The following is a 26,500-nucleotide window of genomic DNA, read 5'->3' on the forward strand; positions in this document are numbered from 1 at the left end:
TTATTTGTAAAAAAACTATAAAAGTCCTGTTTCTCTAAGCCAAATGATTCTTTCAACACATCAAAGCTTTTCATGTGATTCTCTTTTACATCTGGTGAAAAACCTTCTAGACCTTGAGTCTCAGGTCAGTTCTATTTGGTACAAAACATTTGGTCATAAAGTTTTACCAGTTCAAGATTGTACCATCTTTGTTTAGTTTGTATGTTTTGATCAGCTCCTTCCATGTTGTAAGAACAGATTTGACTCAGGGATTCTTCACTTCCTCCGTCAGACTCAAGCGTCTGTCATCTGCAGTAAGAGCTGTACAGGAACCTCAGGCACCACATGACTCTCAGTATAAGACCTGTACAGGAACCCCCGGCACCACATGACTCTCAGTATAAGACCTGTACAGGAACCTCAGGCACCACATGACTCTCAGTATAAGACCTGTACAGGAACCCCCGGCACCACATGACTCTCAGTATAAGACCTGTACAGGAACCCCCGGCACCACATGACTCTCAGTATAAGACCTGTACAGGAACCCCCGGCACCACATGACTCTCAGTATAAGACCTGTACAGGAACCCCCGGCACCACATGACTCTCAGTATAAGACCTGTACAGGAACCCCCGGCACCACATGACTCTCAGTATAAGACCTGTACAGGAACCCCCGGCACCACATGACTCTCAGTATAAGACCTGTACAGGAACCCCCGGCACCACATGACTCTCAGTATAAGACCTGTACAGGAACCCCCGGCACCACATGACTCTCAGTATAAGACCTGTACAGGAACCCCCGGCACCACATGACTCTCAGTATGTTTCCATTGAGCTTCATACTCCATTTATGTGATGATAATGATAGTTTTCATGATCAATGCCAATAAGTTATAATTAATAGAATCTTGAAACAAGATGTGGATGCAAAATTGTACATGAGCCCAGCCAATGAGGAGCCACATAGAGTAGCTTCAATGTAGCTCTTAAAAGTAACTAAAGCATGACTTCAGATCTAGAGTTATATCCTGTGCATTTTTCAGGGGCCAGTGTCCACACTGCAGTTTGACAACTCTTACAAGCAGCCTGGGGTATTTAATTATCCTATAGGAGGAAAAAGTAGAAATCCAAATAAATATTGATCAAAGAGTAAAAGCTTCAGGCTTTGTTCAAAGTTATTTTCTATGAGTGGGAATAGAGTTCAAGGCCTCGTGAAGCAGGTCAGAAGTGAAAGGCTTGACTGATAAAACTATATGTCACCGAGCTCATTTTTCAACACTAATTCCCCCAAAGTGTGGTGATCCCAGACATCAAGTAATATCTTTTAATCACAAACTATCATGGTTGATTTACCTTCCAAAATGATCTACAAAGCAGGAAATCATTAGGAGAAAATCAACCTGACCAACAATCGATGGCCCCTATGCAAATGGAAGGAATCAGCTTAAACCATGTTTAAGTCTTCAATCAAAAATAGATAAAAATATATAAAAAATAATATAAAATATTAATATATATATTATATAAAAATATACTTTATTAGAGTGTTTGTCCTTGTATTCTCTGAAACATGCTTTATGAGGCATATTCACATTCAAATAAATACATGTAAATACATAACTGAAGTAATCTACAACTAAAAACAATCAGACAAAAATCAGGCCTCAAATATTTAATATTTTACATTTGAATAAAAGTTAGCATTAGCTGTGAGATGTTCTGAGCCCAGAACATTCTGCGAGTGGACGTTATACCTGTCAAAGGAATTTAACCTGCAACCTCCTGGGATTGAGTCCCCGGTGGGCGGGGCATTTCTGTGTGGTTTCTTCCGGGTACCCTGGTTTCCCCAGCACTTAAAACATGTTCAACAGGCTCCTCCCCTCAGTGGGGCTGCTGGGACGACGGGTGGAAATGAGCTACACCAGGTCCAAAGCATCTCTCCTGAGGCTAATGTATATGTGCTCTGTCCCTGTCTCAATAAACAAACCTCCATCGTGGTTCAGGACACATTTTCAGAGTTGCAGTATTCTGTGTGCTGCCTCCTGTCTGCGGATGGCATGACGACGCCCCCCCGCTGTACTCCGCTTTTTAGCAGAGTAATCTCCAATGTGAACATCCAGTAATCATCCCATTTGAGCAAGCGAGCGCGAGCAGCACGGTGACAGGAAAAAACAGGCCTGCGAGCGTTCATAATTACAGAGCGTGCAGCGTGTGACAGACGTGGTTCTCTCTGAGGCCAGTGCTTCACCCCAGCCAACTCACACACAGGCCCAGGAACCTGGAGGAGCTACAGCAACGTACTAGAGAAGATACGTTCGAGGAGTTCAAGAGTTCAAGAGCTCGATTAATGTTGCGCAACTTTCCTCGAAGGGCGACAGTGAAAACAGATTAAACAAGTTCAATGGAAATGAGCAAATGTACCAACATCCCCTGTCCTTAAACCCTCTTTCTCTGCAGGGAAAACAGCAAAACCCTTAGAGATGTTACTCCCACAGACGGACTGCAGATGTTCCAAGACTGACACGCTTCCATCTGCAGATAGAACCACTCAGGAGGAGACGGTTCCTCTGGGCAGATGAAGAGCCGTTCATCTAGAGTAGAGAGCTTTCCTCAGGCAGTTGAGGAGCATCTGGATCCACAGGTCAGCATCTGCAGAGTCTGAAACTAAAGGTCTCACAGAAAAGAGTGGAAGAAGGCAAGAAATATGTGACCAGCAATGAACAGACACAGAAGAACTAAAATATGAAATATAGTTTGATAGAATAAGTAGTCTTTATCAGAGGATAGTGCTCAAGCTGCCATACTTCCCCCAGAGTTGCTCCTAGGGCAGTGGAGCTGAAACTGTAGCTTTATATTTCTGATCCTAACTGGTCTGACCATAAGTCATTTCAAAGAGGAACGTTTTAAGCCTGGACTTAAATGAAGAGACTGTGTCGCCTCTTTAACATGGACAGGAGCTGATTCCATAACACAGGAGCTCAACCTCCTACTGTGCTTTTAGAGACTCTTGGGACCACCAGAAGGCCAGCATTTTGAGAGCAAAGTGCTCTAAGTCTTTATTTGAACAACAGCAGCAATAAGAAGGTATGAAATAATTAAGTAAGGTATTGATACTGCAGTTTGAGATACAGAATAGTTTAGAGTGCTTTGGATAGTGCCGCCATGCCGCACCCCTTTTTAGCCAACTAATCAATCCAGAGGACATATCTTTATTTGATTACAACTTTAAAATAAAGGTACGTTTAATGGCAAACTGTGGATTATTTAAGGGAAAGTAATATCTTCACAGATTATCTTCTTCGCAAATTTGTTTGTTGTTTGTTGTAACCTAAAACAGGCATCATCCCTCAGCTAACGAAGTCCTGACCGAGACTAGATCAAGATGTGGAGATGGGTCCCTGGGCGCGGCAGGCTCACAGCTTTATTCAGCGACTAGGTCAAAAAGTGACTTCCCTTTGGACACAATAAACGTATCACCTTATTCCACCCACTTTTACGACTGACCGCTCTTGACCCGCACTTCTGTTGTGATTAGCATTTCTGGCAGGAATTTCATTCAATGGATAATTAGAGAAAAGTCCAAAATATGATATAAAGTAGGTTGAACTGTGTAAAATGCTCAGTTTGTTGTAATCCCTCATGTGTCCAGGAGGGATCCATTATAGAAGACGTGCCAAAGGTAGTGAGCTGTTTTTACAATCAAGACATTTGAGCTTCCATTTCAAAGTCATTCTCAATCTATGCAGCTGGTCTCAGAAACAATGAGGTGGATACATTTGTGTAGATCATGCAGAGGACTTTCGGGATTGGTCAAACTTCTGGACTAGTTCCACGGAGCTGATGCACGAGAGTTGTACAGGAAACACAGGGTGAGCACCGAGGGAAAGACGTTTGAAACGTATTAGAAATGTTGCATTGGACATAGTTTCAATGCTTCCACTTTTAACAAGACTTGGAACATAAATATTAGGTCGGTATAACATCAAAATGCTTGAAAACATTTTTTTTGTTGTTGTTTGGACTTGACAGAAGCCAGAGGGCCAACAATAATTGGTCTGAAGGTTGCATTTGGCCCCCGGGCTGTAGTTTGGACATGCCTGATGTAGAGGTACATGCAGCTGATGTAGAGCCGTGTGCGGGCGCTCATAGTGCCCTCCCACCAGGTGGTCCGGAGGGTCCAGGGTGGTGCTGGACATTAAACACTAGTTTTGTAGCTTTTACTCCTGAAACAACATTTGGAAGTGACAATATTATTGCTTGCAGATAAATATTGGCTATTGTTCCAATAAAGCATTTTTATATTTATGACACATTGCTCTCTAGTATGTTATTTTTCTTAAAAGTGGTAATTTTCTGTTATTGAATCGGCTCGATGCTCCACTGTTTCAGGATCATATGGGTTAGGGTTTCCCTCTAGTATATCTCTAACTGACAAATCACTGATAGAATTATCATTATGCTTCAAAATTATCATTAGCATCAAGACAAAAAGAACACATGTCATCAGTGACATTCATAGGAGCAGATGTGGTTAACTGTGAGCGAGCCAAGAGCAAACACACTGTCCTCATGAAGAATACTCTTAATACTCTTAAGAATACTCGTACGAATACTCTTACGAATACTCTTACGAATACTCTTACGAATACTCTTACGAATACTCTTACGAATACTCACGCAGCAGTGACACGTGTGGGCCACTTCTTCGACTGATAAAGCAAGATTGATTTGTGTCAATTGCTTAATGTTCATGTGACCAACAAGTCAACTCTGCACCGATTCCCTGGGCCTGTGTAGAATGTATTGTGTTTAGTATTCAGGTCAGCAGCCTTATGGACAATAACACAAACAGAACATTATAATGCATGAGTCTGGGTGTACGGCAGGTCCGATTAATGAGCGTGGAAGAAGCTTGAAGAAGTCCTGAGGGTGTGGTGTCTACGTCAGAATCAGTGTCTGAGTTCCTCGCTCTGAACGTATCTCTCAGATTTACAGACTTCACTGAACGCACCTGACACATGAGCAGCTGCCGTGCGCTCGCCGCTTTCCCATAAAGAGTTATGAACGTCTGTGAAAGCCAGGAGAGGATTTCAATAACGACGGGCCTCTGTCTGCGGGTGAGCAATTCAAAATTGTAATCAATTTAAAAAAAACTAGACTAACTTGTGTTTGGTTCTTAGTTTCTTCTTATAACTGAGAAACAACAGCTGTTCATGAGCTTCGGCTTCAGCAATGACTCCGGAACATTTTCCCAAATAAAACTGTGTATATCACAATCCGCTGCTTACAATATTGCAGTTAGCAAATGGAAACATGTGTTTGACCTCAACCTACTCTGGGAACGGTTGGTGACAGTGCCTCAGGAGGTTGACTTGTGCCATGTAGCCAGAAGGTTGGCAGTTTGATGCATTCTCCCGACGGCCGCGGCGTGAGTGAGCGAGAGTGGCCGTTCCCGTTCATGTTCTGTTCATTACAGCAGTGTTTGGGACCATGAGCGGTTTAAAGTCCACTGACACAGACTAAGCTCTTAGATTGTTGAATCTTCTTGATGTTTTATAATACTTTTTTATTTGAAATTATTCAGGGTTTATTTACATTCTTTCTTCTGCAAAGTCCTGTTCAGTAGGACTCAGCACTAATCCAATCAATACTGCAAAGCTGAAGTTAAACCGCTGTAAATCAGACCTAATAACGCTGAGGCCAGTTTCCTCAAAGACCAGCTCAAATGAACATAAAATCAAACATCAAATATTATTTGAAAAGGTGTGGCTGACCCATGTTCCCCAGTCTCTTCTGACCCTGGTCAGGAGGACCTCGCTGGACTAGGAACCAACCCTGGGCCCGTCTTTGTGAGGCAAGAGTAACCACTACGCCACAAAAATCTGTATTCACACTCTTCTTTTGCCATGTGAAACTATGTTTTAGATGTTTCAACTCTCATTTCCCCTCTTAAAGTCATATTTTCATATTACACTGCTCCGATCGGACCAGTAAATGTCACTGCAGGTAAACAGTCTTCTTCCCAGCACACTTATCATTTTATCCTGTATTCAGTTTTAGTGTTTAGTCTTAGTGGCAATTCAAGCCTCTCTTTATCGCCTGTGTGGAAATATGATGCGATATGGTGCCATGGTGTGATGTGCGATGGTGCGATGGTGCGACGGGGCCGACGGGGCCGATGGTGCTGGAATGACTCACCGAATATTAAAGAGCTTGACTCTGAATACATTAGACTAACAATGAGGCTTCTTGGGAAACAATGTAACACTTAAACTAGTGAAGCTAACGTGAAGTGTGTCGCTGTGTCCGTGAGCGCTGGGCCGTAAAGGCGGACTCACCCTGCCTCCTCCCTCTCCAGAGCTCCTCCCTCTCCAAGGCAAGGCAAAGCAAGTTTATTTGTAGCACATTTCATACACAAAGCAATTCAAAGTGTTTCTTACAACAGGAAAAACACCCATTCAAATCACAAAGAAATTACAGAAATAACAAAACTGTTTAAGACTTAAAAGAGAAGAGTGCAAATACAATCCTGTCAGTCACATGACCAGCTAAACAAAACTGTTTTTATCTTAGATTTGAACATTGTCAGAGTAGAACCTGTCTCACATCTTCAGGAAGAATGTTCCAGATTTTAGCTGCATAAAACTGAAACGCAGATTCCCCATGTTTAGTCCTGACTCTGGCACCAGCAGGAGGCTGGTCCATGTTTAGTCCTGACTCTGGCACCAGCAGGAGGCCGGTCCATGTTTAGTCCTGACTCTGGCACCAGCAGGAGGCCGGTCCGTGTTTAGTCCTGACTCTGGCACCAGCAGGAGGCTGGTCCATGTTTAGTCCTGACTCTGGCACCAGCAGGAGGCCGGTCCATGTTTAGTCCTGACTCTGGCACCAGCAGGAGGCCGGTCCATGTTTAGTCCTGACTCTGGCACCAGCAGGAGGCCGCTCCATGTTTAGTCCTGACTCTGGCACCAGCAGGAGGCCGGTCCATGTTTAGTCCAGACTCTGGCACCAACAGGAGGCCGGTCCATGTTTAGTCCTGACTCTGGCACCAGCAGGAGGCCGGTCCATGTTTAGTCCTGACTCTGGCACCAGCAGGAGGCCGGTCCATGTTTAGTCCTGACTCTGGCACCAGCAGGAGGCCGGTCCATGTTTAGTCCAGACTCTGGCACCAACAGGAGGCCGGTCCATGTTTAGTCCTGACTCTGGCACCAGCAGGAGGCGGGTCCATGTTTAGTCCTGACTCTGGCACCAGCAGGAGGCCGCTCCATGTTTAGTCCTGACTCTGGCACCAGCAGGAGGCCGGTCCATGTTTAGTCCTGACTCTGGCACCAGCAGGAGGCCGGTCCATGTTTAGTCCTGACTCTGGCACCAGCAGGAGGCCGGTCCATGTTTAGTCCTGACTCTGGCACCAGCAGGAGGCCGGTCCATGTTTAGTCCTGACTCTGGCACCAGCAGGAGGCCGGTCCATGTTTAGTCCTGACTCTGGCACCAGCAGGAGGCCGGTCCATGTTTAGTCCAGACTCTGGCACCAACAGGAGGCCGGTCCATGTTTAGTCCTGACTCTGGCACCAGCAGGAGGCCGGTCCATGTTTAGTCCTGACTCTGGCACCAGCAGGAGGCCGGTCCATGTTTAGTCCAGACTCTGGCACCAACAGGAGGCCGGTCCATGTTTAGTCCTGACTCTGGCACCAGCAGGAGGCCGGTCCATGTTTAGTCCTGACTCTGGCACCAGCAGGAGGCCGGTCCATGTTTAGTCCTGACTCTGGCACCAGCAGGAGGCCGGTCCATGTTTAGTCCTGACTCTGGCACCAGCAGGAGGCCGGTCCATGTTTAGTCCTGACTCTGGCACCAGCAGGAGGCCGCTCCATGTTTAGTCCTGACTCTGGCACCAGCAGGAGGCCGGTCCATGTTTAGTCCTGACTCTGGCACCAGCAGGAGGCCGGTCCATGTTTAGTCCTGACTCTGGCACCAGCAGGAGGCCAATCCATGTTTAGTCCTGACTCTGGCACCAGCAGGAGGCCGGTCCATGTTTAGTCCTGACTCTGGCACCAGCAGGAGGCCGGTCCATGTTTAGTCCTGACTCTGGCACCAGCAGGAGGCCAATCCATGTTTAGTCCTGACTCTGGCACCAGCAGGAGGCCGGTCCATGTTTATTCCTGACTCTGGCACCAGCAGGAGGCCGGTCCATGTTTTTTAGATGGTAAAAAGCTGCTGATGTTATTGATTTGACGTGGCTGTTAAAGTTCAAGTCTGAGTTCATTATTACCCCCAGATTTATAACTTGGTTTGTAGGTTTTAGAGCGAGACTCTGGAGGTGACGCTAACACTTTCTCTTTGTTTCTGTGGAACAAAGACGATGATTTCAGTCTTGTCTGAGTTCAGCTGGAGAAAGTTGTTTTGCCTCCACACACTGATCTGTTGCACCAGCAGGAGGCCCTCTGGCACCAGCAGGAGGCCCTCTGGCACCAGCAGGAGGCCCTCTGGCACCAGCAGGAGGCCCTCTGGCACCAACAGGAGGCCCTCTGGCACCAGCAGGAGGCCGGTCCACACACTGATCTGTTGGATGCAGTGACAGAGTGAATCCACTGGTCCATATTCACCTACCAGTAAAACATAGATCTGAGTGTCCATCCGTCTTCTTCTGCTTATCCGGGGCCGGGTCGCAGGGGCAGCAGTCCAAGCAGGGACTCCTTCCTCTTCCCTCTCCCCAGACACTTCTTCCAAAGTCCCGAGGTGTTCCCAGGCCAACCGAGAGACATAGTCCCTCCAGCGTGTCCTGGGTGTTCCCGGGGCCTCTTCCCGGTAGGACATGCCCAAAACGCCTCCCCAGAGAGGCACCCAGGAGGCTCCGGAACAGATGCCCGAACCACCTCAGCTGGAGGAGCAGTGGCTCTACTCCGAGCTCCTCCCGTGTGACTGAGCTCCTCACCTTATCTCTAAGGGAGCGCCCAGCCACCCTAAAGAGGAAACTCATTTTGACCACTTGTATCCGCGATCTTATCCTTTCGGTCACTATCCAAAGCTCATGACCATAGGTGAGGTCAGAACGTAGATTGACTGGTAAATCGAGAGCTTTGGCTTTGGACTCAGCTCCTTCTTCACCAAAAAAGTCCAATGCAGCGACTGCATCACTGCAGCGATCCAACTGTCAATCTCATGTTCCATCCTTCACTCACTCGTGAACAAGACCAAAATTGTTCACAAATTTTGATCAATGTAATATTTTAACATTTTTGTTTAGTTTGTACGTCATGATCAGCTCCTTCCAATTTTATAAGAACAGATTTTACCCAAGGGTTCTCCATCTCCCCCAAATGACTCAAGCGTCTGTCATCTGCCAGTAAGGCTTGTACAGGAACCCCCGGCACAACATGACTCTCAGTATTTTTTCATTGAGCTTCATATTCTGGCTCACACCAGCAACGCTCTGATTCGGGCGGAAATAAAGTCATTTTTTTAAGCAAGGTAAACCCCAGCTTCCTTTTTGCTTTGATAATTGTAAAGTTTTAATCGGATAGAGGGTTTTTTTCCTTGCGATATAAATGTTGATAGTTTTATTCCACTCCTCAAACAGCCGTTTGTGGATGGAAATTGGAAGAGCCTGGAACAGATGAACAAACCTGGGCAAAACAATCCTTTGACTTAGACTTAAGTCTGGGATAAGGTTCCATTTTTTAAACTCTCTCTTTATAGTAGTAAAAAGAGGGGTATATATTTCTATAAAAGTGTTGATAGGTCTTGTTGGAGAACCACACCTAAACATCTTAGAGATGCCATTTAAATGTGTAGGTCTTTCTAAAGGTCATAGGGGGGCGCCAGAATGAGATTATTTCAGTTTTTTGTACATTCATTTTGTATCCAGACATGGGGCAAATTTCTTGAAAAAAATGCATCACAAATACATAGAACATCAACAGGCAACTTTATGTTTCATCTCATAAATTGTAACATGTTTTTTTTATTTTTATTGTCTAATAAATTGGACTAATGGTTCCAAACGCAAAGCAAACAGGAGGGGAGACCAGGCACAGCCCTGCTGTGTTGTCTTGTGTTTGTCGTTTTGTAATGAATCCTGTCTGATCATTGTGGATTCAGTTTGGGAGTATTTGTTCCATTCTTTTGGACATAATTAAGGTGTATAAACGATTGTAGGGGACCCATATGTCCCCAAAAGACCTTTGAAACACAGTAAACAAACAAAATGTTGGATGACTAAAGGGATGTCACCCACTCCTCATGGACCAGAACACTGTCTTCACCAGAGCCCTTCCCCCTTTGGGTCAACATCTCTGATAAAGGACAGGATGGAACGTTCCTCAGGATGAAGTCCTTAATGACTATATTTCAAACTAGGCTGATTTAATGCTGACTGTGTGATCTAAACCTGTAACTAAATCATGTTTTAGTTTAGTTTGCCATAAGCACTATGTTTGTAATGTGTTTATGTCGTACATAATGCACTTCCACGTTACCTACTAATGACTTGTGTTCATTGACGATGTTGCAGCATTTGTTATAGTTACATGTCATTTTTGCTGGTTTAAGTTATATTTGTCCAAACTGAGATTAAGTTTGACCATGAGTAAAAGTCACTCCCACTCTAGGCCACACCTCCAAGGTCAGATACAAAGACCAGAAGAGCTTCTCTCTTTTCCTTCGGCTCTTGATCTGAACATCTGCCAGGACACACTGGGTCGCGGACCCCGGGGGCCCCTCCCCCACCAGGGAGGCTCCATTGTCTTCAAAACTGAATTGGCTGAAGCTACATCTTCATCAAAGATTACACAAGTCAACAGACCTTGGACACATCAAACTCTCTGAACGCTAAACCTGCTCAAGGATCAGCACCACAGACAGCTCCGAGGACCCAAAGCGCTCAGAGGACCCAAAGAGCTCTGAGGACCCAAAGCGCTCTGAGGACCCAAAGAGCTCTGAGGAGGCAGTGCTCCAAATCTGAGATTTCCTTGGACACATAAGACCTGAGAGTGGCTGAAACTTACACAGTGGCATTAAAGTCAGTTTCCCTTGAATTATTCTACTATAATTAATCAAAACTTAATTCTTAATACCAGTATTTCTAACTAAGATGAGCCCAGGCACAGCCTGTGTAACCAAATGTGTAATTAATTGCTTTTATATATTTGTTTATTAAACCACACAAAATCATCCTGGTTTATCGAGCCTTTGTATTGATCTTTATATAATTATAATTGTCAATGAATCGTGTTCTTCCTTTCAGAGAATGAGAATGTTTTGCTGAACAAGCTTCAAATGGTGCCCCTTTTAAATATAAATAGGGACATTAACTACACATGTTGCCCACAATGTAATGGCTAGTCCCAGAGAATATACATTACTTATCTTGGTATAAATGTGAGGAGAAAACGAGTAAGGATACTCCACATTCAGAACAGAAATAGGTCTATATGAGGCACAATCCAATCAGTCCTTCCCTTCTTTTGGTATCAGGGATATGACGGCTTCTTCCCAACTAGGAGGCTCTGAGTTTAAGTGCCCAATTAAAACTTGATAAAGGAGTAAGTGTCTTTAAGAGCTTTATACCACTCTGAGGCGAACACATCACTTCTGGAGATTTATTGTTCTTTAATCTTTTGATTACACATTGCATTTCCAAAACTGCCATTTCAGCTCCCATTCTATTTTGTTCTTCTGACAATTGTCCTTATTATCCAGAATTTTAAAACTTTGTTTTTAATTGAAGGATACGAATGCTGCTTGTTTAGTTAAGCTTGCATCATTGTATCTGTCCCGTATTTAAAAAAAAAAAGTTCAGCTGGTTCTCCGTTTCCAAGATAACAGAAAATGTGGATCCACTCATCTTTGTTTAGTAAAGAGCATTTTCTTAAATATTTCCAGTAAAGTGAGATTCATTTGTTTTATCTTTTTAATTTCATGCAGTATTTTAAGACATGCCTTTTTGGCATGTTTTCCTCCAACAATTGTATTTTTTCTTGCAGATCATTTAACTTTTTCTCCCTGTTTATTTTTTTTCAGAGGCGATGGCTATAATTTGTCTTCTCAACACTGCTTTGGAAGTATTCCAAAGGAGTCGGAGACATTTCCCCAGTATAATTTTCCTCCAGATAAGTCTTGGACATTTTTTCCTGAAACAAAGGGTCATAATTGATCATTGAACCGCCATAGTGTTTTTTTTTTTCTTCCTCCCCCATCTTTCCTTTGAGTCTACAGAAATGTAGACAGGAGTATGATCACTTCGATTTATTGTGCCTATACATCAATCTTTATTGAGAACAAAAAAGTGGCACAGGTTTGGTGAGGACCCAAAAGCAGCACAGGCAGACGAAATATCAGTCGGTAATGACCTTTATTTATCAAAGCAGTTTTAACAGTTTATACAGGGTCAGGGTGAAAAGTCTTGGCTCCCGGTGATCTTTTAACTGGCAGGTCCAGTGGCGAGCGGTTTAGCCACAGAGCCGAGCAGGTGTCTTACCAGGAGTGAACAGGCGAAACTCATGGTCGAAGACAGAAGGCTGAGGTAATATCCAGGGCAGCGGCGAGGCAGGTCATCGACAGGCGAGGTCAGCAACAGGGAATACGTCCGTGGAAAGTCAGGCATAACACAAGAACAATCTGGCACTGAAGCAGAGACAGGAGCAGGCTTGAGCTGTCACAGGTGTGGGGAGTTGACCTGATGAGGAGGCGTGGCTAACAGGTAGAGTGGAGCAGAGACAGGTGTAGGGAGTGGTCTGATGAGGAGGCGTGGCTAACAGGTAGAGCGGAGCAGAGACAGTTGTAGGAAGTGGTCTGATGAGGAGGCGTGGCTAACAGGTAGAGCGGAGCAGAGACAGGTGTAGGGAGTGGTCTGATGAGGAGGCGTGGCTGACTGGCAGACTGGAAAGATACCAGCCAACAGGAGCTAAGCAGACTGTGACAAAAAGTTGTCTATTCTGTAATAGAGTGTATGTGAAGTAGAAAATTGGTATACTGGCGTGCCCTAACGTTCAAAGAAGATGCGCTTGCCTTTGTACTAGAGGTCTCCTTTAACCCTGGAGGTCTCCTTTAACTCTGGAGGTCTCCTGGAGGTCTCCTTTAACCCTGGAGGTCTCCTTTAACCCTGGAGGTCTCCTTTAACACTGGAGGTCTCCTTTAACCCTTCACGACACGTTCCTTCACACGATCGTTAAGAGACATAATTATCAGGCCTCTTGGTTTATCAGGTGATGGTCTTGGTTGCCATGGCAATGTGCTCTTTCTGTGATGGGAGGGACTTCAACTCCAGAGCCATCAAGGAGCTCAGGAATAATCTTCTTCAAAAAGCTTTCTGTTTCCTTTCCTTCTCCTTCTTCTCCTTCTTCTAAGCTCACAAGCCTCAGGTCAGGACGACGTGATCTGGACTCCAAATCCAGGAGTTTATTTTTCATGTTATTGTTCTCTAACTCCAGCGTGGTCACTCTGGCCCTCAGCGCATCCATCGGGGCCCTCACTGTCTGCAGATCGTCAGTATTATCTGAAACATGCTGCTCGACTTCATCCATGCTCCAGTTACTCCTGCTCCGGTTACTCCTGCTGCTTTCAGCTCAGCAGCTACTGCAGCAGATACAGCTCGGCCCATGGCAGCGATCACCTCAACTCTAAAATACTCCATATCACGCTACATTTCGTGTCTTATTTCGAACATCTTGAGCAATAACAGATGATTAGTAATATTCTCTTCTGATGCAAAGAAGTTGTGAGAATCTTTATCTGGGCTGGCGGGAGCCTGTTTCTCTGGCGGTGAAGAACTGCGATTCTCTGCTTCAAGTTTGTTAGCCATATTAGCCTTGTTAGCTTCATTGGTTTGCGATCCGGGGCCGTGGGTCGCCAGCTTTGTTTGCTTTGGTCCCGTAGTGTTACCGAGACTTGTTCCTTCCTTGTTTACGTATCCTTTGTTCTTCTTCTTTGGGATTAGGTGGGTCAATCGATGATTTTGTGCAAATTCACCTGAATGTTCACCTAATTTTTTTGAGGTTAAACTTACGAATAAATCAGGCTTAAAATCAGATCTGAACAAATCCTCTTGTGCGATCTGTCAAAATGCAGAAAAATACATTTGGACAAAACATTGTCCTGGAGAAATCTATGGATGAAGTGGATTCAATCGTTCATATTTCCTAGCATTAGGGGTCATGGGTGACTGGAGCCTGTCCCAGTGACTTTGTGCCTTAGGCGGGGTATACCAGGAGTGTTAAAATGAATGTGGAATATTACTTCATTGGATGTGGATTCAATGAAATAATAAAACATCTTTATGTGCAGATTAGATCATGTTTCACGAGAAAACTTATTGGATGAGAGAGTAAACTGACCAAAATAAATAAATGTAAATAAAAAAGTGCCTATTGAGTCTGGCCTTCACTTTCATTGATCAGACATCAAATATAGATGTATAGAGGACATATATGTATAGAGGACATATATGTATAGAGGACATATAGATGTATAGAGGACATATAGATGTAAAGAGGACATATAGATGTATAGAGGACATATAGATGTATAGAGGACATATAGATGTATAGGGGACATATAGATGTATAGAGGACATATAGATGTATAGAGGACATATATGTATAGAGGACATATATATGTATAGAGGACATATAGATGTATAGAGGACATATAGATGTATAGAGGACATATATGTATAGAGGACATACAGATGTAAAGAGGACATATAGATGTATAGAGGACATATAGATGTATAGAGGACATATAGATGTAAAGAGGACATATAGATGTATAGAGGACATATATATGTATAGAGGACATATAGATGTATAGAGGACATATAGATGTAAAGAGGACATATAGATGTATAGAGGACATATATATGTATAGAGGACATATAGATGTATAGAGGACATATAGATGTATAGAGGACATATATGTATAGAGGACATATATATGTATAGAGGACATATAGATGTATAGAGGACATATAGATGTATAGAGGACATATAGATGTATAGAGGACATATAGATGTAAAGAGGACATATATATGTATAGAGGACATATATATGTATAGAGGACATATAGATGTATAGAGGACATATAGATGTAAAGAGGACATATAGATGTATAGAGGACATATATATGTATAGAGGACATATAGATGTATAGAGGACATATAGATGTATAGAGGACATATATGTATAGAGGACATATAGATGTATAGAGGACATATAGATGTATAGAGGACATATAGATGTATAGAGGACATATAGATGTAAAGAGGACATATATATGTATAGAGGACATATAGATGTATAGAGGACATATAGATGTATAGAGGACATATATGTATAGAGGACATATATATGTATAGAGGACATATAGATGTATAGAGGACATATAGATGTAAAGAGGACATATAGATGTATAGAGGACATATAGATGTAAAGAGGACATATATATGTATAGAGGACATATATATGTATAGAGGACATATAGATGTATAGAGGACATATAGATGTAAAGAGGACATATAGATGTATAGAGGACATATAGATGTAAAGAGGACATATAGATGTATAGAGGGACATATTTTGCACATCTGAATCTGTTCTTCAGAACGAGCTCATGAGCCCAAGTTATTGACTTATTCCAAACACGACTGTAATGAGCTGCCAGCGCCTGATTGGCCCGGGCTGAGCAGACATGTAATTGGCTGAGATCAACTAGTCAGCGACCCATAATGCACCTGTGCCGACCTCTGACCTGTGGATATTTATGAAGCCTAATGATGCCCCTGAGGTGTTTTTATGAGGCAGGGTCCTGGTCATTAGGCCTGGGCCTAACACGTACAGGGTGAGCTCCCACAATGCACCTGTGTAAAGCCTTTTCTGCATCTTATTAGCGGCCTTTGACCTCCAGGGCAGAAGGCGTGAGCTTTTAGAGGAGGACAGGGATTACTTTAATATAACTGTACTTCTCAGAAGTTTTCAGACTTCATACTTTTGTTCCTATAAATATTGAACAGTGGAACAGTCTGGCATAGTCAGAAAAGTTTTCTTTCTCTTCTCACCGTGAGTGACAAAAGCTTTATGTCGACGATATGAAATCAAGTGGACTCCACAAAATGTTGTATTTCATGCACCGTTGTAGTGATTGAGAACAGTTCCACATCCTGTGTGCGCTGCGCCGCCCTCCGACAAAATTTCGGAAGAAGTCTATGTTCATGGTGTCTGGCCGGATCAAGTTCCACATTCTAGAATGCACCAAACAGGAAAGAGAAATCCATATGGATTTGCAAAGTAAATTATGTGTAAACTTTACTTTGATCAGACTACTCCATCCATCCATTCATCTTCTTCCGCTTTATCCGGGGCCGGGTCGCGGGGGCAGCAGTCTAATCAGGGACTCCCAGACTGCTTCCTCCCCAGACACTTCCTCCAACTCCTCCGGGGGGATCCCGAGGCGTTCCCAGGCCAGCTGAGAGACATAGTCCCTCCAGCATGTCCTGGATCTTCCCCGGGGCCTCTTCCCGGTGGAACATGCCCGAAACACCTCCCCAGGGAGGCGCCCAGGAGGCTCCGGAACAGATGCCTGAGCCCAGCAGCTCTACTCCGAGCTTCCCCCGTGTGGCGAAGGTCCTCACCCTATCTCTAAGGGTTGTATCCCCAATCTTGTCCTTTCGGTCATATCTTATTTTATTACCCAAAGCTCATGACCATAGGTGAGGGCAAGAACGTAGATTGGTCCGAGTAGAGTGGTTTGATGGAGCCATCAGGACAACATCGTCTGCAAACAGCAGAGATGAGATCCTGTGGTCCCCAAACCGGACACCCTCTGACCCCTGACCACACCCTCCGACCCCTGACTGCACCTAGAAATTCTCTCCATAAAAACTATGAACAGAAGTCCCTTATGGTGACAAAAAAATCAAGGCCAGTTACGTCGCCCGGATTGGCGTCACCGGGGCCCCATCCTGGAGCCAGGCCTGGAATGGGTGAGCGCCTGGTGGCCGGGTCTTTCCCCACGGGGCCCGGCCGGGCACAGCCCGAAAGAGCGACGTGGGGCCGCCCTCCCGTGGGCCCACCACCCGCAGGAGGATCCATAAGGGGCCGGTGCAGAGAGATCTGGCCGGCAGTCGACGGCAGGGGCCTCGACGACCAGATCCCCGGACACAGAGACTAACTCTGGGGACATGTATTGTCAGACTAATCATAATTAATTTATATATTTTTTTACAATTTCTTGGTTTTATTCTTGGACTCTGGAAGCTGTTAACTTTCAGCATGTCACTGAAACACAGAGATGAGAAAACTTGTATTGCACTCGTTCACCTAATAACTTTAATGGTTATTACCCTCGTGGTGGAGTCTAAACCAAGCGATCTTATAAAACAAAGCAATTACCTGTACTTCTGCTTTAGAGCAAATAGAAGCATAATTTTTGTCCCAAATAAGGACATTTATCATATTCTCTCTTCTCTGCACAAGCTCGATCTCCTCAGGGCTTCACTGCAGATCTGTGGCACAGCGGAGTGGAACTGCATGATTCTGTCACACTCCCCTTCAAAGCCCTTCATTCTCCTGCCCCGCCCCCTGTCTGCTCCACCCATTAACTCACTGCTGCTCACTGCCCGCCTCCTCAACCCGCCTCCTCTGCCCGCCTCCTCTCCACTCCCCCAGCTCGTCCATCTTCCATGAGGGCCAGGGCCTTCAGTCGCTCTGCGATATCATAGTTTTAGCACCTAGACCCTATATCTTTCAGTATTAGCCACTGCTTTGTTTTTATGATGATGATGATGACGATGATGATGATGACGATGATGACGATGATGATGACGATGATGATGACGATGATGATGATGATGATGATGATGATGACGACGATGATGATGACGATGATGACGATGATGATGACGATGATGACGATGATGATGACGATGATGATGATGATGATGACGACGATGATGATGACGATGATGACGATGATGATGACGATGATGATGACGATGATGACGATGATGACGATGACGATGATGACGATTGGGGGGACCCTTGATCTTGGTATATTAGGCGTGATACAATCTACTATTCAATGACGTTTGAATACACCTCAATATCATCATCCCTCGAAGTGCATTGATCCAGAACTGTTCAATCGTAAGGAATCATTTTAAATTTTGACACATTCATTTTGGACACTTATTTGGTCTTTGGAACAGTTTGAATCTTGAGTTTTTTCTCAAGATTCAGTAAAACAGCAATTTTCCTGAGAAGAGCCTCTTATCACCGGGACATGGCCGGTGACATGTGGTGTTTGAGTGTCTGTGTGTGTGTGTGTGTGTGTGTGTGTGTGTCTGTGTGTGTCTGTGTGTGTCTGTGTGTGTGTGTGTGTGTGTGTGTGTGGACAGCTCTGACAGAGGTGAGACTCTGACCGCTCTGGATGATGGAGCTGGCCCAGTGCGAGCCGTGGCCACTGGGCAAGTGGGAGCCGACGAGAGTGATTGAGTTCAGAGAGCAGAGCCAGGCGTGGGAGAGACTAACATATTACTTTGTGTTGTCTCGTAACTTTTTGCCTGAGCGGGGAGGAAGAAGAGGTGGAGGAGGAGGAGGAGGGGGAGGAGGAGGGGGAAGAGGAGGAGGAGAGGGAAGATGAGGGGAGGGGGGAGGAGGAGGAGGAGGAGGAGGAGGGGGGGAAGAGGAGAGGGAAGATGAGGGGAGGGGGGAGGAGGAGGAGGAGGAGGAGGAGGAGGGGGAAGAGGAGGAGGAGAGGGAAGATGAGGGGAGGGGGGAGGAGGAGGAGGAGGAGGAGGAGGGGGGGGAAGAGGAGAGGGAAGATGAGGGGAGGGGGAAGAGGAGGAGAGGGAAGATGAGGGGAGGAAGGAGGGGGGAGGAGGAGGAGGAGGAGGAGGAGGAGGAGGAGGAGGGGGAAGAGGAGGAGGAGAGGGAAGATGAGGGGAGGGAGGAGGGGGGAGGAGGAGGAGGGGGAGGAGGAGGAGGAGGAGGAGGAAAAGGAGGAGGAGGGGTTGGGGGAGGAGGAGGGGGAGGAGGAGGCTGAAACACAGGACACATCCTGTTCACAAAGGTTCATGTTAGCAGCAGATTGGACTGTCAGACCTGTTTTATGTGATGGTGCAGAGGCGTGTGATGAAAAGGACTCGCCCGCACCAGAAAAATGACAAGCTTAATCAAGCTAAAATTGCTTTAAAAAAGTCTTCTTTGTGTTGCTTTTGAGCTATCCTTCATAATAGAGACAGAAAGTGCAACCTTTCACTCCCAAAGTTTCATATTTGGTGTTATTTCCAGATTTTTTTTATACATTCATAACATAGATTTGACTTCAATAGCAAATGCTGGCTCTGCACTTGGCCCCAGAAGGTGAGAGGGTTTGTGGGGCCGCGGAGCTCCAGCACGAGCCCTCTCCTCTGCACGTGGCCCCAGAAGGTGAGAGGGTTTGTGGGGCATCAAAATGCTCTGGCTGTGATCTGAGTAGACATATGTGACTCAAAAAAGTGGGAATGGCGGTTCAGAGGACATGTTTGCTTGTGGTTCTCCTCAAATGAAGCTACTGGTTATGGCTAGAGGATGGATTCAGCGCATTTCATTTTATTGCAGGTCCAAAATATGTGACCAAAATCGTGGAGAATATATCCACCACTAAACCACTGCTCCTATGTTCTCGTGTGTTCATCTTAAAGCCCTCATGTTGCCTCGCATGCTGATGTTCTCGTGCTGTGCACAGGTCTGCACTATGGGAAGGACAGCGTGCGCAGCAGTGGAGGGGCCGACCTTCACAACTTCATCTCGTCGGGCTTCGTCACTCTGGGCCGGGGCCATCAGAAAGGTAACTGTTCTTCTCCTGGTTCTCTGTAAACACAAGACACACACTTTTATGTCAGCACAAGTCTAATCAATATATCTATCAATAATATATGATAAGGCCATTCTGAGGAGCCCTTCCACGTCCAGGGACCAGCCTGGAGGCCCTCTGGAGGCCCTCTGGAGGCCCTCTGGACACACACGACGACACAGTCTGAACAGGCTGGAACTGAAATGTGCAATGTTGTTTTATCTGCATTGCTTTTATGTTACAAAAACTGCTGTTGTATTACGTAATATTGGAAAAACAAGAATCTACAATCTCTAACGTTACAATAATTTGTTGTCAGGGTTCTTTGCAGTTCTGTCCGTGGTTAGCTCTGTTTTTTGGTTAGAGCTACTTTAGTCCCACGCTTAATCTGTGTTTACCCCAGTCTTGTTCTGTTCAGGGTCCTGGTTTAGATATATTAAATCTCATAATAGTGTTTAAAATCGCCTGCTCCAAACTTTACCTTTGTGACGGCCGGCTTCACATACTGGCCTGGAGCCCAATGTGTTCTGTTCTTCTGGAATGGCAGAAGATAACAGATGTTTTTCAAACCCTTCTGTTTCCTGCGTGTGGAAGAATCCTCTGCTTGTTTCACCAATTATTGCCTAGTCAGAAGATATAGTACAATTTACAAATCAGATCAGCAAGACAACTCAGCTAAGAGTTTTTGTTTTCCGTGGACAGAGCCAGTAATTGATGTGAACCATAAACCATAAAATGTCTGCATTTTGACAGTTAAAAGGCAATTTGTATCACAGAATTCTGACCTGCCTGCTCAGTTTTTTGACTTCGTTTAAAGTTATGTTTCCTGGTATTTATGTGCCGGGAAAATAACTTATTTCTCCGCTTGCCTGTGGCTGCTGGCTTTTCATCCTTATGGGGTCCCAGAGTTCCACTGTGTGCTGTACAAAACAGTGCTCCTGTCTGGGTAATGAGAGAAGTGTGATTAGTGCTTCTGAATGTTTTCACCCTGCTGCATAAAAACATGGCGTTGGCATTTGCAGTGCCTGTTATGTGTGGTGTCGCGTCAGAGCACAGCAAATGAGGACGCTCTCCGCAAAGGTACATGATTAAGAGGAATCCATGCAGAAGGGCCTCATCTAATTAACGTTTTATTTTTGATGTGTCTTGTATGGAGAATACATCTATCTCAGAAGGTACTGTGGTCCAATCATCATAAATAATTGTACTTTTGACCCCAGGTAACTTTCCTTAAACATATGCTATTAAAAATATTGCCCAAACTTAAATAATATGCTCATAATAACATTTGAACACCCTTTACAGTCACTCTTTCTGTTTTCAAGCCCATCAATTATAACCAGTCATTCTGCAAGTTTAATTCTAGCTGCAAGTTCACATTAGGAGCAAAGCTGTTCATCTCACCTCTGTAATTCCCTCTGCTGCCAGTAGATGGAGCACAAAGTCCTTTCTTGGTGTGCGAAACACCAGAGTGACATGAAGTCATTTCATTTTAAACTAAAACCTAAGATACCAAAGAAAAGGCACATTTTCTAGTATTGGCATCAATATTGATTATGGTATTGACGCATCTCCAGGTAATGTCATCATTTATTCACTTTCAAATGTATTTGTGTACTACACTATCAATATCAATACTTTTATGAAAAATAAGCACATGTTTTCTAAGTGTAGACTTTATTATTGAGTGATGGGCCGTGTTCAGTTAACATTTTCTGTCCTCCAGGACAGAAAATGTTTAACTGAACACTTAGAATGGATTACAGTCTTAAAAGCAATGTTGCCAAAATGAAAAGTCAATAAATAAAAGTGCCATTTACTATGACATTGAAATGGTCTGACTTTTCAAATCAAACGCTTATGTTCTCTTTTGATCTCCCAGAACTGCCCACATCATGTATTTTTAGACTTTTGAGGCTGAAAACGCGGCATCTACTGCTGATAATCTTCAAACACACACATACATAACAACATTCTTGAAGTGCATTATGTCATATATGTTTTGCTGAGTATTTCTAATACAGTGAAAAGTAAGATCTTTAAGATGCTTTTTATAATTTTTAGAGTCAGATTTGACCCAGAGATTCTTAACTTCCTCCGGCAGACTCAAGCGTCTGTCATCTGCAGTAAGAGCTGTACAGGAACCCCCGGCACCACATGACTCTCAGTATAAGACCTGTACAGGAACCCCCGGCACCACATGACTCTCAGTATAAGACCTGTACAGGAACCTCAGGCACCACATGACTCTCAGTATAAGACCTGTACAGGAACCTCAGGCACCACATGACTCTCAGTATAAGACCTGTACAGGAACCCCCGGCACCACATGACTCTCAGTATGAGACCTGTACAGGAACCCCCGGCACCACATGACTCTCAGTATAAGACCATTGAGCTTCACATTCTGGATCACACCAGCAACGCTCTGATTTGAGTAATTCATCAGACAAGGTAAACCCCGCCTCCTTTTTCTTCTGATAATTGTGGGGTTTTAAATCTGATTCAAGGGTTTCTTGTCTTGACATTCAAATCTTGAGATTGTTTCATTTCACTCATCAAACAGCCGGTTGGAGATGGAAATCGGAGGAGTCTGGAACCTGGGCAAAACATTCATTTTTATAGTTTAAATCTCTAATCTCTAAAGATTATTGACATTCCTATATGTAAAATTACACCCAGACATTGAAATGGTCTAAAGGTCAGAGGGAGGCGCCAGTAAGAGAGGATTTCATTTTTTTTGTACCTTCAGTTTGTATCCAGATATTGGACCTATATCTGGAAATGCATCACATTGGGTCTGGAAATGTCACATAGTAAAACATCATCTGCGTAAAAGGCAGGTTTATATTCCGTCCCTTCAATTGAAACACCAGGTATCGTTTCAGATGTCTAATATATTGGGCCATTGGTCTTCTGTGCTGTTTTTAAGTCCCTAAATAATCACCAGATTCATTCGGATTTATTAAGATAAGATAAGATAAGATATTCCTTTATTGTCCCACATGGGGAAATTTCATTGGTGCAACACAGGTAGATCCAGAGGTAGATCCAGAAGAACAGATCACTTATAGGAAGTCTGAAAAACACTTTCAGTAGAAGATCTCCTATAAATAAAAAATAAAAAGCTAGTGTTGCAAACGTCTACTGCAAGCTAATGTAAAAAAATCTATAACAGTGTTCCATAGTTTGGCTTATTTGAGCACATTCTCTATTTCTATTACTAGATTGAGTTGTCACTGTAATAATCTATACTTGTAATTAATGTTCTGACTTGACGACTATAACACAGAAACTTTGTGGAAATGTCACTCCAAGGTCCGGGTTCCGACCTCCGGGGACGACTGGGACATTAGTAACTGCTTGACTACGGGTTAGGAGAGGTTCTCAAAGTGTGGAGCGTGCCCTTTTAGGAGAGCTGTGCCAAGGGGAGTGTCACTTTACGGGTGATGGACGTGGCTCAGCTCCAGCACCAACACAGCTGATCACTACGAGAGAGCAGCGCAGTATTGGGACGTCCTGTCCTTTTGTCCCTCCTCGTACCTCTGCCACTCCACGCTCCTCGCTCTCTCCTTAGCTCTAAACTCTTCTTACTGCCCACTCGGTTTTGGGGGGATATAAAAGTGTCTGTCATGTGACTCTTATAGAATAAGTGATCATCTTACATTTTAGACTATTTTTGGTGTTGAATCTCGTCTGTATGATATTTTGTTTTATTTATATACAGACTATTGAAGTATTTCACCTTATATTCTCATAGTTATTATTATTATCATTATGATTACGTAAAATATGAATGCCAAGGTGGAAAATATTTGAAAAATATTACATACATTAGAGGTGTCTTTCTAAAGCTGTGTGGCGTGCAAACCTCAGCAGAGCTGAGACAGAGCTGCTGATGCAACGGCCGCAGTACGACTCCACACCAGTCGAGGGCGGCGTGTCTTAATGTCTCTTGTCAGTGCAGAAGCTGGGAGTGTTTTTCAGTGTCACTGTGTGAAGCTGCTTGAGCTGCATGTGCTTCATCACTGTCAACTCCCACATGCTTCTCAACGAAAGGAGATGAAGCAGGACGTCTGAGGGTGGAGGACTGATGCAGGACAGAGGACTGATGCAAGACAGAGGACTGATGCAAGACAGAGGACTGATGCAGGACAGAGGACAGGTGCAGGACAGAGGACTGATGCAGGACAGAGGACTGATGCAAGACAGAGGACTGATGCAGGACAGAGGACTGATGCAGGACAGAGGACTGATGCAGGACAGAGGACTGATGCAAGACAGAGGACTGATGCAGGACAGAGGAATGATGCAGGACAGAGGACTGATGCAGGACAGAGGACTGATGCAGGACAGAGGACTGATGCAGGGCAGAGGACTGATGCAGGACAGAGGACTGATGCAAGACAGAGGACTGATGCAGGACAGAGGACTGATGCAGGACAGAGGACTGATGCAAGACAGAGGACTGATGCAGGACAGAGGACTGATGCAGGACAGAGGACTGATGCAGGACAGAGGACTGATGCAGGACAGAGGACTGATGCAAGACAGAGGACTGATGCAGGACAGAGGACTGATGCAAGACAGAGGACTGATGCAGGACAGAGGACTGATGCAGGACAGAGGACTGATGCAAGACAGAGGACTGATGCAGGACAGAGGACAGATGCAGGACATAGGACAGGTGCAGGACAGAGGACAGAGGACAGGTGCAGGACAGAGGACAGGTGCAGGACAGAGGACAGGTGCAGGACAGAGGACATTTGCAAGACAGAGGACTGATGCAGGACAGAGGACAGGTGCAGGACAGAGGACAGGTGCAGGACAGAGGACAGATGCAGGACAGAGGACAGGTGCAGGACAGAGGACAGATGCAAGACAGAGGACTGATGCAGGACAGAGGACAGGTGCAGGACAGAGGACAGGTGCAAGACAGAGGACTGATGCAGGACAGAGGACAGGTGCAGGACAGAGGACAGATGCAAGACAGAGGACTGATGCAGGACAGAGGACAGGTGCAGGACAGAGGACAGGTGCAGGACAGAGGACAGATGCAAGACAGAGGACTGATGCAGGACAGAGGACAGGTGCAGGACAGAGGACAGGTGCAGGACAGAGGACTGATGCAGGACAGAGGACAGGTGCAGGACAGAGGACAGAGGACAGGTGCAGGACAGAGGACAGAGGACAGGTGCAGGACAGAGGACAGGTGCAGGACAGAGGACAGGTGCAGGACAGAGGACTGATGCAGGAAAGAGGACAGGTGCAGGACAGAGGACAGGTGCAGGACAGAGGACAGGTGCAGGACAGAGGACAGGTGCAGGACAGAGGACAGATGCAGGACAGAGGACAGGTGCAGGACAGAGGACTGATGCAGGACAGAGGACAGGTGCAGGACAGAGGACAGAGGACAGGTGCAGGACAGAGGACAGAGGACAGGTGCAGGACAGAGGACAGGTGCAGGACAGAGGACAGGTGCAGGACAGAGGACTGATGCAGGAAAGAGGACAGGTGCAGGACAGAGGGCAGGTGCAGGACAGAGGACTGATGCAGGAAAGAGGACAGGTGCAGGACAGAGGACAGGTGCAGGACAGAGGACAGGTGCAGGACAGAGGACAGGTGCAGGACAGAGGACAGATGCAAGACAGAGGACAGGTGCAGGACATCTACTTCTTTACCAAATGAAATGAAACATATATTTGTGACGTGTTTAATCTGCACTTTACTGAGTCTGAAATATCTCTGATGCTCCGTTTGTTCTGGAACTGCAGCACATGAGAATAGACCTGATCATCAAGTATTATCAAGTATTAAAGTATTGAAGTATTAAATACACAGTATGAAGTATTCAATACACAGTATGAAGTATTAAATACACAGTATGAAGTATTCAATACACAGTATGAAGTATTCAATACACAGTATGAAGTATTCAATACACAGTATGAAGTATTCAATACACAGTATGAAGTATTAAATACACAGTATGAAGTATTCAATACACAGTATGAAGTATTAAATACACAGTATGAAGTATTAAATATCTTGCTCTCATAGATCCACTAAAGTCCACTGGACACTCTGAACCTTTAATTATCAGCTCCACTAATAGTAAATTGTTTAACTCATGTTTTTAATCTCAATTCACACTGAAAGTTTCCCGTTGCCATGGAAACTGCTTTTGTTCTTGCGTTGCACAAATAATGCCAGAAAAATGATCCAAATGACTTTGGCCCAATCTCAAAACTATCTTTAATAAGTACCAGGTACGTCAGTATTGTCTCAGTTGTAGAGCATAAACCGTCACAGCTGCTTCAGACTCATAAATGATGTTGGACGATTCTGAAGAAAGTGCTGCTGTCTTTGTTGATGTGTCAAAGCTTTGATTCAGTCGATCACTGTGTTCTCTTGGATTGTCTGGATGTCCATCCATTCATCTTCTTCCGCTTATTCGGGGCTGGGTCGCGGGGGTAGCAGTCTAAGCAGCCCTTCCCTCTCCCCAGACACTTCCTCCAGCTCCTCCGGGGGGATCCGGAGGCGTTCCCAGGCCAGCCGAGAGACATAGTCCCTCAAGCGTATCCTGGGTCTTCCACGGGGCCTCTTCCCAGTGGGACCTGCCCAAAACTCCTCCCCAAGGAGCCGCCCAGGAGGCTCCGGAACAGATGCCTGAGCAACCTCACCTGGAGGAGC

At 44.9% G+C, this 26,500-nt stretch overlaps 1 protein-coding gene across 12 annotated transcripts in view; it reads left to right on the forward strand.

Moving 5' to 3' along the window:
- shisa6 (shisa family member 6) overlaps window positions 1-26,500 on the forward strand; it is a 138,319-nt gene that overhangs the window by 9,094 nt on the left and 102,725 nt on the right. For all 12 annotated transcript variants that reach the window (XM_072455753.1, XM_072455760.1, XM_072455755.1 and 9 more), the window contains one exon: window positions 19,700-19,801. In XM_072455753.1, coding sequence (XP_072311854.1) covers window positions 19,700-19,801 — 102 coding nt within the window. The remainder of the gene's footprint in view (window positions 1-19,699; window positions 19,802-26,500) is intronic.

The sequence above is a fragment of the Eucyclogobius newberryi genome, unplaced genomic scaffold, assembly GCF_026437365.1.
Source record: "Eucyclogobius newberryi isolate DKJ021-1_F unplaced genomic scaffold, fEucNew1.0.hap1 SCAF_20, whole genome shotgun sequence".
In the NCBI taxonomy this organism is placed as follows: Eukaryota; Metazoa; Chordata; class Actinopteri; order Gobiiformes; family Gobiidae; genus Eucyclogobius; species Eucyclogobius newberryi.